General features: G+C 43.5%; 1 protein-coding gene across 7 annotated transcripts in view; it reads right to left on the bottom strand.

The window, feature by feature from the left end:
• Positions 1-13,087, bottom strand: part of Dcun1d3 (defective in cullin neddylation 1 domain containing 3) — a 42,641-nt gene that overhangs the window by 2,619 nt on the left and 26,935 nt on the right. For all 7 annotated transcript variants that reach the window (XM_017800817.2, XM_008843849.1, XM_029568639.1 and 4 more), the window contains one exon: positions 1,227-1,762. In XM_017800817.2, coding sequence (XP_017656306.1) covers positions 1,227-1,657 — 431 coding nt within the window. In that variant the 5' untranslated portion in view covers positions 1,658-1,762. The remainder of the gene's footprint in view (positions 1-1,226; positions 1,763-13,087) is intronic.

The following is a 13,087-nucleotide window of genomic DNA, read 5'->3' as shown; positions in this document are numbered from 1 at the left end:
AAAGTAAAGATTCTGGATAGCTGTGTTATTAAAAACAAGCTATGGGGGCTATTGAGCCCAAGTTCAATCCCTGGAACCCACAGGGAGAGAGCCAACTCCTCCAAGTTGTCCTCTGACCGCCACATGCATAGTATGGCACATATGCACTCATATATATGCATACACATACACACACACACACAGACAAACATTTTTTTTAAATTGTATTTTCATTTTTTTGAGATAGGGTCTTGCAGGCTGGAGTTACAGACATGTTGCCACCACTCCCAGCCACATATTTTTTAACATGTATAAAGCACTTTTCAGTTTATGACAGGGTTTCATACTGACCATCTCAAGGATTGCTCTAGTTGCTGAAGAGGCAAGGGATCTGGCCTACCTAGGACATCATATAAATTAGCTGAATTTTAAAGTCAGTTCTTACTCATAACCCTCTGCTCTGCAAACCATGGCCTGCTGTGACCTTGCCATGTCCTTATATACACAAGCAACCTCAATATGGATACATGACCACGACAATTTGTCCAACTGCTGCTTGGTAACTGGAACCAGCTGTCCTTGCTGCACACAAGCCTGACTGAAGGCAACAGCCAAGAGAGGCAATTGGCTTCACAGAGTGGTTAGTAGAGGTACATCCCCAGCGGCACTCACTCTACATACACTTATGTGCCTGGCAGATGACAGATAAGTATTGAATGAGTCAATCTGAGTGTAAAGGCATGGAGACAAGTTCTGAGCCATCAGTGGGGCTGAGCAGCAGCCTAACAGTGATCACACTGCTTAGTACTCATTTAACTCCAGCAAAGAAGGTCAATGCTCTGTTACTCAGGATGCCTCTTAATGTGATATGCTTCAAATGTGACCTATGAATCCAGCAAAAGCTTTACTGTATGAGATAAAAACAGGAGTGTACACACAGAAACAGGAAGCTTTATGTACATTCAAATTTCTGAGTCTTACCTATCAAGATCCTACTCAATAGCTCTATAGTACTGGTGTATGGTAAACTATTTAATCCCTTTGGAAAGTCTAGGGGGATTCTCTGGGAAAAGACGCAGAATTCAGGTTAGTACATTTAAATTTTAGAGAAAATGGCTAGAAAAAGGAAGGGGATCACTTGCACCCAAGCTCTATGCCCCCAAGTTCTAGCCTAGCTGGTTCTACTGCCAATGGTAATTTCTTTCCTCCTCTGCTCACCTGCAGACATGGAAGAATTTGTGACTAACCTGGTGAATTTGCACATGGTAGCAGCCTGGAACTTCCAAGCCAAGAGCAGCACTCGAAATTCTGTGGGATCAACACATAGATCATTGCAAAAGCGCTCCATGCCTTCCTCCAAAATTGCATCCTCCCGCTCATCCTTGTAGCGCCTGAATAGTTCTTCCAACCTCTGCAAGGAAGACTCCTCAGCATTGGATTTAGACTCTCTCCCAGCATCTCCAGATGATGTTGGCAGCTGGCAGGACTCAGTGGCAGCCTCCGCCTTCTTGGTCCCATTGACAAGGATATCCCCAGCTGGCTTGCCACAAGGTGGCACCTGTTCCTCACGGTGGCTGGCTCCTCGCCTGCTATGTGATTTGCTGCTGGGGTCCCGGTCTCCATTCTTGCTGCCCAGGGTTGATGAAGGATTCTTACACTTGGTGACACACTGGCCCATGGTGGTGGTGGCCTAGCCTCTAAAGTGGCCCCCTCTGGATCAGATGCCCTCGCTGCCACTGGCCCATGTACTTCAACATGCCATCAGTTAGAGGAGCCAGCCAACCTAGAAGGAAATTACACAGTTGTCACCTCTAGGCAGGAGTGGGGTATACACACTACTCCAATACAGTCCCACCAGTGGCAACCATTATTTCACTGAGCTGACAATGAGCAAGGAGATACTCCCAGTTCACCATTTCTTCCCTGGTAAGCCAGCTCCATAGCCAGGGAACATATGGAGAACCAATATGGGAAATTCCTAGAATTTTTAAGGTAGCACAGGTTACAAGGGGCTGATTTATTTGCAGAATGCTTCAAAGACTACAGTTCTAACAGGAATGTTCCAGAGGAAATATATCTTGCCAACTTTGCCTTCACCTAAGGAAGGTATTTGGACCTGGGCTAAGCCAGAAGATATAAACATAAGGTTCATCTTCTAGTTCCTGATGCCTATACCTTCATATTTTAAGAAAGTTGTCATGGTGTGACTTTTTTCTCCCAGCATAATATGACCAACATCGTGGAGTAGAAATTGCCTTGGCTTGGTAGCCATAGCAACTAACTGAACAGAACAATACAGAGGTAGCTAAGTCTATGGTAACGGTAATGGATGGAGCTGGTGACACTCCCTAGGAGGAAGAGGTGGGGAGAGTCACTGGACCCACATCTGGGATTGCAGCCTTTACTCCTTCCTGCCCTCCCCTAGCTGCAAGTGATCTTGGGAGATGCTAGAATATATAAATGGAAGGTTAACTGAAAGTAGACTCCACTGTACCTTCCATGATGTTTTCATCCATGGAGGTGGGTGGATTCTGAAGTGCTGCAGCTGTTTTAGGGTCACCCCTCACCTGTGCTCTAGAAGTAAGCCTGATAGAAAACTCATTGGTTCTCCAAGCTGAATTTTGTTGGAATAGGGAGGAGTGGCCATATCCAAGCCACCTGTAATCTCATAATGGTCTAATGATAAGGTAAAGGATTACGACATCAAGACTACAAGCAGGGGCTTAGCCAAAGGCAAAGTTAAATTTGTGTGATCTCTCCAGATTCCTTCCTGGGCCTATGTCACACAATAGGTGTACTGTCCTACCTCCACCTCCACCCACCCATATGGAGCCTATGCCAAGCAGTTTCCCAATCTCAGGGTACGTCTCTAACTTCTTAAAAAATGGCTGACTTGCCCAAAATAACTTCTAAATGGTAGATAACTGCCAGATAAATAATAAATAAACCCAATGATGAGTTTGTTAAGTAACTAAGTTTTCACATAAAATGCTAGAAATTTGTGAGCAAAAAGGAAGCAACTTCTCTAATACTATCCATTCACTTAACCTTCAACTAGTTTTCTATAGTTTAAAAAAAAACCACAATTTAGTACTTGCAAAATTTTACCAACAGCTAAAATAATGGCAGCCACTAAAATCACGCTGTTAAAAGAAATGTGGACCAGGAGTCAGAAAGCAGACACCAGACAAAGATCAGTATCAATCCCATATGGGCCTTTCCACTTTAGGGAGCTTTTATGTGCCTTCATGATGCAGTTAGAGCTCTTAAGAGTCTGGCAAAGTTAAAGTCTGAAATTTTACCTAAAGAAAAAAAGAGAAGGAAGGAAAAAAAGCAACAACAGCAGCTTCCTCCAAACAGGGCCTGGATAAATGGGGAGTTATCTTCAAGAGGAATTCTCTCTGAGAGTAAGCGGTGAGTGTCCAAGTTTAAAACTAAGCCGGAATCATTCCTACAGTTACTACAGACGCCTATCAGGGTGTGTCCTAGTCTCTGCCCTTAAAGAGACAAAAAGACATGTCCACACATGCCCTCCAAAGAACTGTTTGAATTGGCTGCAAAAATGCAAACCCTTAAAAGGGCTTTGGCTGTGAAAATGACAGATTCAGGATGGTTTTTACAGGTCTGTTGTGCTTTGGTGTAACTAGTAAGCCATAAGCACAACCTATTCAAATTTCAAAAGGCAAGGGTTAATTCTTGGAAGACCATCATACAAGAGGAGCAACTGTTCAAGCAGAATTATCTCAAAACAAGAAGGACTATAGCATGTGGAGGGTCTGCTTTCCAGATTTGTGTTTCTAAAGACTCGAGTGCTGAAAGAAACAAAAGGCCCAAACTTACACAAACCCCACATGCTCACAGACTGGCAATTCTAATTCCCAGGCTAGCTGACTCACCAGGGTTTGCTGCTCAACTCCTGCAGCTGAGGGAGGCCCAGCACCCAGTGAGATAAGAGGATTTCCTGGCCTCCATCTGACTCACCTACCCAGGCCACTCACCCCACCCCCACTGGCCAGATGCTTCATTACAGCAGCTGCCTTCAAAGCCTGGCGCCTAGGCCTGCAGGTAAGGGCAGAACAGATGGAACTCCCAAAGAGGCCTAAATCCCATTTACCCCGCCAGACCTCCATGTATGAGCATCTTTTGATGACCTCACACAACGGAACCAGCTGAAACCTGAAGGCTTTTAACATGCCCAACAGAGAAAGAGAGGAAAATCAATGTGGACAGATACCAATCATAAGAAGGTCAGCTCTTTCTTCCATTCTGGTTCCTTTCTTTGAAAGGTCCCCATTCCAGTGGAGTGGAGTGGAGTGTTCTCAAGTCAGAAACTAGTATTTTCAGGTCTGTGGTAAGTAAAGTCCCTGACCACTGCTGCTCCAAGGGCTGCCTCTTTGATTCCTCAACTTCCCTGGGCTTTTTCCAGGCCCATTCACAGTGCCCAATTCCTGTGTTTGAGGCTGGAAGAACCTCAAGTTTTTAAAAGTCAAAGGCCTCACTGAGCTGTTAATAATAGCAGTCATCAATTATTGAACATCTGATCAGACGCCAAGCTCTATGCTAAGCGTTTTAGGGACATTAGCTCGAGTATCCTCCTCTCTACAACTCCATTTAAGACAGGGAAGCTGAGACTCAGAGTACAGTAATTTATCTAAGATCAGAACAAACAGCTTGGTGTATTTAGCTCAAAAAACTAGGACCTGTATGTACTACTGAGTCCACCTCCAGCAAAGCACCTTGGGAAAGCAAAACTAGAAATGGGAACTGAGTCAGGAGCAACTTTATTTAAAGCAACCCCAGAACAACAGCAAATCTTAACCATCAGCCACTAGATAGAGAATAGCACACTGTCTGCACCTAGTGGTCAAGGGTATCATCACTGCCTTCTCTGGGGCCAGGGCAGACCAGCCCTGCTGCCATCGTTCCAGAAAGTGTGACGTCCTTGGGCTCAGCCCCACCAGAGACAGGTACTAGAACTAGTCCATTCACCCTAAATTTGTGTTTCATCATGCCAGCATAGTAAAGCTCCAGCTATGAAACTGAAGTCCTACTCTAACTAGCTAAGTGTTTGACTCTAACGGAAACCTGAATTTCCCACATCTGCCACACACAGCTATCAAACACAATCAGTCAGGAAAAGCAGACAGGATACCTGACACATATAGCCAGCCCCATCCAACAGAGTTATTAACTCAAGTCCTGTTCAAAAACAATCTCACAAGCTGGAGAGATGGCTCAGGAGGTGAAGTTGCCTGTCCCAACTTGGAGGATCAAACTCTCCATAGGACAGGACTTCCATGTGATTGATCCTCAATAAAATCAAGCTGAGTATTTGCTGTGCCTGGTGAACAATTTAAATTGTTGGTCATGCCCTGTACCTAACCTAAAACAAGCTTTCAGCTAGTTCCAGACTCCTCTTTAAGTCTAGAGGTCTGCAAAATGCAGGATCTCTAGCTTTCTAGACAATTTCAGAGTTAATGGTAGCATCTCTCTAGGTGGTTCTCTAGCTCCCTCCCACCACCACCTGCTGAGAGCCTCAGCACAATCTGGGCACTCCAATGCCAAGTTTTCAAAATAATGGAATTATTCATAATGAGTATCACTTTCTACTTGCTAGCATATTATAACAGCTATATGTAAACACAGCTCTCTGAAATATTACAGGAAACTAAGTAGCGGCACACTGAGGTCAAGGAGCCTAAGAAGGGAGAAAACGGCACAATAATTAATAGGTTGAGCACAGACAAATCTGGGCTTGAATCACAATGATGGCATCGATTAACTGAATGTGTCAGCAGTTCATCCCACTGTACCTCAGAGGGCTGTAGAGCACAGAAAATGGGATAATCCACGTAAAACGCTCTGTGCAGTAGCTGGTGCATGGAAAGCATTCAGTGATGTGCCACCTCCATAATCATTCTTATTACTGCTATCACAAAGTCAGTGACAGACAAGCTTCCTTTACCCTAGGAAGTGCTCTTCACTCACTAGCCAGCCCAGATCTGTTATAGCAATTCAGGTGTGTCCTCACAGTAAGTGACTCTCTCCTGCTCTAGCTAAGTGGCACAGATGGAATAAATGAAGCCAAAAGAAGGAGACATGGGAGAAAGGCAGGAAAAAACGGGGGCTGCAGGCACTCACATACACACAAACTAGGGAAACCTATCCTGGGCCATTAGTGCTTTGGGTATTTACCAGATGGGAACTTTGCTCAGCTGATACTGGACTAAGATCAGTCTCTAGCTTTTCTCCTTCAGCCTCAGCTCCAGCTGCTTCTGCCTCCTCCCCTCCCTTCTCTGCACTTCATCCTCCAGAATCCCCTTTCTTTGTGCCAGCCCTAGCTGCTGTTCCTGAGGATACGCTTGGCTGCCTGCTCAGCCCCAGCCCCACGGCCTGGAACAGACACTGCTAGGCCCAAAGGGCAACCTCCAGAGGCTTGTGGTCCCTAAAGATACTCTAGCTCCATGGGGGGAAATTAGGAAGCTACACCTATCTTGTAGGCAGTTCCATGAGCTACCAATCAGACAGGGCTGTCTTCAAGGGTCCCACTCTCAACTGCTGAGAGAACTGCCTCTTGTGGAGCAGAACCACAGTAGAGGGCTAACACCACCCTGAGACTTGGTGCAAACGGAGGCAGGAAACCGGGAGAGAGAACTGCAAAGAAAGGTGAGGGGGACTGAGGAAGGTAACTGTGGGGCCTGGGGCCACTCATTTCATATACATCAGCACTTTCACAAAGTCTAAGCAGTAGACTGTAATCAATTTTATACATTAGGAAACTCCAGTTTCTTTTTTTGAGAGATCTCATTATGTACCCCTAGCTGGCCTGGAACTCATTTTGTAGACCAGGCTAGCCTCCTGGGGCTAGCTAGCCTCTGTATCCCTGCTGGGATTAAAGGTATGCACTCCACGCTCAACCCAAAATTGAAGTTCCTTAATTATGACTACTCAGTAGGATTGGGAAATAAAGCCAGTCTGCCAGACTTCTGAGAAGATGTGCCCTGAGCGATAGGTCTCTTTTGGTCCTTAAATGACCATGAGCAGGAAATGGAAAGAGATGGTCAATATGCTTATTAGTCCATGTTATTAACATAGTAATAACAGTATTTTAAAAAATCATTAGAAGTCGGGTGTGGTGGCGCATGCCTTTAATCCCAGCACTCAGGAGGCAGAGGCAGGTGGATCTCTGTGAGTTCAAGGCCATCCTGGTCTACATAGTGAGTCCAGGCCAGGTGGGGCTACAGGGAGACCGTCTCAAAAAAACCAAAAAATAAAATAAAAATAAAAATAAAAATCATTAGAGAGACCTGGGAGATGGCCTAGTTGGTAAATTGACCAAGTGAACTGATGAGATCCAGGTTCAGTGAGAGACTTTGTCTCAAAAAATTAAGCGGAGAGCGGCTAGAGAGATGGTCCAGAGGTTAAGAGCACTAAGTGCTCTTACAGAGGACCCAGGTTCAATTCCCAGCACCCACATGACAGCAACTATCTGTAACTCCAGTTCCAGGGGATCCGACACCCTCCTTTGACCTCCTTGAGCACTGCACGACACAAGTTCACACATACAATGCAGGCAATACACTCATACACATAAAATTAAAAAAATAAAAATAGCCGGGCATGGTGGTGCACGCCTTTAATCCCAGCACTCAGGAGGCAGAGGTAGGCGGATCTCTGCGAGTTCAAGGCCAGCCTGGTCTGAGCAGTGAGTTCCAGGACAGCTGGGGCTACATGGAGACCCTGTCTCAAAAAGACCAAAATAAATAAAAATAAATAAATAAATAAATAAATAAATAAATAAATAAGGTGGAGAATGAGGAAGACACCTGACACAGACCTCTATACATACATCACCTACCCATACTAACACACACATACTACATACATTTATTGGCAAGACTAACGTGACTCATGACATTTGAGTCTCTGTAATCCTGTAAGATAATATTTTCTTCATTTTATAAACAGAAGAAGCAAGTAGACTTCAAGGGCGTTGGCCTGAGGCAGCCATCTGACTCTGCTCTCTGATCTCCATCACTGGTCACCACTGTTCTGTATGACATGTGCCTTAGCATGCTACTTCCCTAAGGAGATGACGATGCCCCAAGAAGAAAAAGGTAGTTATCAATACGTGAGTGTATTCCAGAGGTTGAGTTTCTACGCAGCATAGGCTTGTGCTCTCATTTGAGACTGCCATAAGCAATGTGTGCCCTTGAGCAAATTGCTTGGCCCCTCTCAGTTTCTGTGACGCCAACATTAAAGCAATGGGTCTGGACTTGTCTAAACTCTAAAAAGCTGGGGCTACCTTCACCCTTTTGGCTTTTAAAGAGGCTAAAGTTCTACATCTAGAAACTTCTAAGGGCATCCACTTTGACTCCCTAATGAATGGCTCCTGTGTTTCTTCTTGCTCATACCTATCAGAGCCAAGCCCCAAAGGAGAAAAACCAAGCGACTCTGAGCTGAACAAGGGGAAATGAACACCACAGGGATTGCAGTCTTCCTTTTCCATCTTAGTTTGGGCTCTTCAAGGTCAGCAATAGACCCTGACTCATGTCAAGCAGGACAAGCTGGCTCTCTGCTGCCACATGCTGGGCCAAGAAGGCTGTTCAGAGGAGTTCTGTACTGGCTGCTGATAGGGAGCCTGTCACCTAAGGAACCACCCCGTGGGAATGAGTAGCTAAAAACCTGGAAGTGAATGCTGCACCAAAAAAAAAATGTTAGCAAGGCATTTGAGAGCTGCCCTGAGGCTGCCTGGATAGGAGGGATGAAGCCAATCCACTCCTACATTCTGTTCCCATCTAGAGTCTGCAGCAAGAAGCCTCCGAAAGACACTAATATGCCCAAATAATAGCAGTGAGAAAGCCAGGTTTCCTATGTCCACCTAAACTTAGTTCATAGAGCCAGCTGGGCACGTTTTTATTTCTCACTGAGTATGAAGGCACCGCAGGCCAGAGAGCATGAGTACAGGAAATCTTCCATTTTTCTCTAGCAGCCAGGAGCTAAAGCAACTGTGCTGGAAGAAGCCATCTTCCAGGCCCTAGAGAGCAAGACCACAAGACTCCTAATCCCACCTAGGAGCTGCAGATTCTGAGTAACCTACAAAATATGGAAAATAGGTAGCATCCAACTGTAAATTACTTCTAGAAACTTACAGAGACAATAAAGAGGAAATGCTGAGGTTACTGCTCTGACTTGGAGCTTGGGGCTTAACAGATCACCTTTGGAGATTAGGTCTTGCCAGAGCTACTTGGTAGGGAAAGCCGTTTCCACTGCCAAAACAAACAGGACCCGTCTGCTTCTATGTTCATGCTTTTTTATCTTTTCACCCTAAAACGCCCTACACACCAGCAAGCTAAAACAGTAGCTCCAGTTAGAGTTGGCTAGGACTTTTTACACCAACCAATCTCTAAAGTACAAAAGGAAAGAGGCTTGAAAGAGAAAATGCTTTAAAAAGGAAATATATAGCCTGGTTATATTTCTATAAAATAATCTTGGGCCACATAACTAACAACAGCTAGTTCAGTACAAAGTCATTTCTTAAGATTTATTTTTATTTTATGTGTATGAGTGCCTGCATGCATTTAAGTGCACCACATGCATGCAGGTGCCCACAGAAGCCAGAAGAGGGCATTGGATCCCCTGGAACTGAAGTTATAGACCCACCATGTAGGTGCTGGGAACTGAACCCTGGTCCTCTGCAAGAGCATCAAGTACTTTTACAATACTAAGTCATTTCTCCAGCTCGCATGTTCTTTTCTCATTGTACCTTAAGTGTCACACTTCAAATATAATCATGCACTGTATAATGATGTTTCTATCAGTAATGAACCACAGTCACAATGGTAGTCCCATAAGATTGTAATACAGTTCCTAGTGACATCACAGCCACCCTAATGTGGAGAATGTTCATGGCAATGTGGATATAGATAAGCCCACATGGTGTCAGGTGTATAAAAGCTCAAAACATTTACTATTATGTACAGTACGTAATAATTGATAATAAACTACTATGTTATTGGGTTATATATTTAAAATGCTGTATTTTGTATTATTACAAAAGGTTATTATAGGCCAGGAGAAGTGGGGCACGCCTTTAATCCCAGCACTTAAGAAGCAGAAATGCACAACCTCTGAGATCAAGGCCAGCTTGGTCTATATAGCAAGTTCTAGGACAGCCAGAGCTACCTAGTGAGACCTTTTCTAAAAAAAAAAGCAAATTAAAAAAGGTTTTCATAAAACAGCATGCAGTGTGCCACTGACAGCAAGTTCATACATTTCATGTTTACCATGTCCTCTGACTACACCAAGATACCACATAAAGTGAATGGGCCAGTCCAAGCAAATATATGTATACTCTATGGTGTCCAACCAGTGACAAAAACCCTTAATCAAATGTTTCTCAGAATATATCACCTTTGTTAAGCAGTACATAACTATACTACTGGGCTAGCCCAGACATTATCTGGCAAATACAACCAAGCCAACACATACACATACCATCTGAACTTCCCAAACAACAAATTATGAAAAAAAAAATTTGGGGGGGGGGCGGGGGGAGTTCTAGGCTTTAGAACTGAGCTACATATCCATTCAAAATAACCAAAGCTGGGCCTTCTCATCACTGGCCTACAGCTGAACTTTTTTTTGGGGGGGGGAAGCATGGGAGGTTGTTTTCTATCACATCTGTTCTAAGCAGGCCCAATTACTCACTTATGTACAAAGGGGGCATGATTAAGGAAGGGCACTGGACTTCTAGGTTGCCCACTACATTAATTACTTTTCTAGTTGCTGTGACCAAATATCTAAAGAAGCAACTTAAGGGATGAAAGGTTTACTTTGGCTGTTTCAGAGGACACAGTCCGTAACTGTAGGAAAGGCTCTATGAGCAGCAGCAGGAATCTAAGGCAGCAATTCCTCACAACTTGGTAGATGAGGACCTAGACAGTCAAAGTGAAGATCACCTTCCAGGCCTGCCTTCGGGAGACCAACTTTTGCTAATTAAGCCACAGTCCCAAAGATTCCACAACCTCCCAAATCAGTGCCCACCAGCTGGGACCAAGTGTTCAAACAGATGTGCCTGTGGAGGACATTTCATATTCAAACCATAACAGCCTCTCCTTTTGTTTCCATGCCAGTTTTCCCAATGACACTCCTCATTTAAAGTTAGAGGGCTGTCTTAGATTTGTGCTTGCTGCTATAAAAATGGCATGCCTGCTCAACTCTTCATCTCTGGCTATGTATGCAGCTGTTTCCTTCCTTAGGATGGCACACCTCATTAGACCCACTAAAGGTAAACCTCTCATTAGATTAGGCATTAATTCCGTTTTCAGATAGCCTATGGATATCTGCCATCCAGGAGGTTTACCTGATTATAGCCTTAAACACCCAATTACTACACAAACTGTTCACTTTTTAACCATCCTCTGAGTTCAGCTAAAAAGTAGCTAGTTGAAGATGAGATTAGATTTTTACATTTAAGTAAAAGGCCAGGAAGGAAATTGTGAAATGAGTCAAAAGGGAAAGAATCAAATACAAAACTGATGGATGATGCCTCCCAATAGCTCAAAGGGGTACCTGAATGACCACAAACATAGATGTGGTTTCTAGTCACATGGCTTCTAAGTAGGCCTCAAATTTGCCACATGGTAAATAATCAACTTCTTAGTGTTTAATTCTTTATAAAGAAAATCTAGATCCACTAAGCCCACAGTTACCAGTTTTTAAATTATTTTTATTATTTATTATTTTATTTTATGTGTTTAAGTGCACTGCCTACATGTATGTAAGTGAACTCATGTAGTGTAATGTCTAAGGGGGTCAGAAGAGAGCACGGGCCTCCCCTGGAACTGAAGCCCCAGATGGTTGCTAGCTGTGATGCTGGGAATCAAACCTGGATCCCCTACAAGAACAGCCAATGCTCCCAACTGCTGAGCCATCTCTCCAGTCTTTACCAACTTTTTTCCTAGAGGCCTATGGTGGAGGCTGACTGCTGATACACAGCTGACAAAAGTGGAAGGGCCAAAAACGGCCTGCACAGTCAAAGAATTCCTGCTTTCAACCACATCAGTCACCTATCAGAAAAGCAAAGCCACTGATACCTATTACTATTACCAATTCAAAAGGGCTGTCCATATTTATATTTATGTATATGTACACACACACACACACACACACACACACACACCCCTATATATTCTATAAAATCCAAAAAATATAAAGCTTGAAGGGGAAAAAAAGTCAGTGAGTAATTCCAGAATTCCAACTAGTATTTCATATTCCAACTAGTATTAGATAAGCATACACAGATACACGTGAATACATACATGTATAGTAAACAAATTATTCTGCATATCCTATTTTGCAACCATTTCCACTCAACACTTTTCAAAAACACCTTTCCCTCTCAAAAAAATCTTTGGTAGGCGATCACGTGGGGGGATGCATACCCTCCTATGTGTACATGCATGTGGAGGCCAAATGGCAACCTCAGCTACAGCATCTCAGGTTCTGCATACCTTGTTTTTTTTCGTTTGGTTGGATATTTTTTTCCCTAAGATCCAATTTATTTTTTATACTATGTGTATTCTGGTTGGGGGTTATGTATGTGGGTGCGGATGCCCTTGTAGGCCAGAAAAAAGTGCTGGATACCCTAGAGCTATGAGCCACTCAACTGGGTGCTGGGAACAGAATTTGAGTCCTATGCAAGAACAGTATACACTTAACCACTGGGCCATCTCTCTAGCCCATTTGTTTTTTGTTTTGTTTTGTTTCAGTCTTTTTGAAACAAGTGGTGCTCTAGTCCAGAGGCAGCAAAGAAACTGAGATTCTTTGTGTTAAAACAGTTTAAATAGCTGGACAAGTCTTACAATGAATACCATAATTTGTTGTTTTGATTTCTTACTCTCTGATGCTTAGCTTACTTCCCATAGTTCACTGTTATAAACATATTGGGATAATAAATAGAAAATGCAGCTAAAATTCAGCACATTAGTAATTATTTCCTGAGAATAAATTCTTAGAAGAGAAACTAATTGGTCAAATATGCAAAAAACAGTTTATATAATCAATCTAGTCTACAATGTGCTGAAAGATACTTTTCTCAACATAC

The sequence above is a fragment of the Nannospalax galili genome, unplaced genomic scaffold, assembly GCF_000622305.1.
Source record: "Nannospalax galili isolate Female #2095 unplaced genomic scaffold, S.galili_v1.0 scaffold381, whole genome shotgun sequence".
Taxonomy (NCBI): domain Eukaryota; kingdom Metazoa; phylum Chordata; class Mammalia; order Rodentia; family Spalacidae; genus Nannospalax; species Nannospalax galili.
Note: the sequence above shows the minus strand (reverse complement) of the source record. Positions and strands in the feature narration are given on the sequence as shown.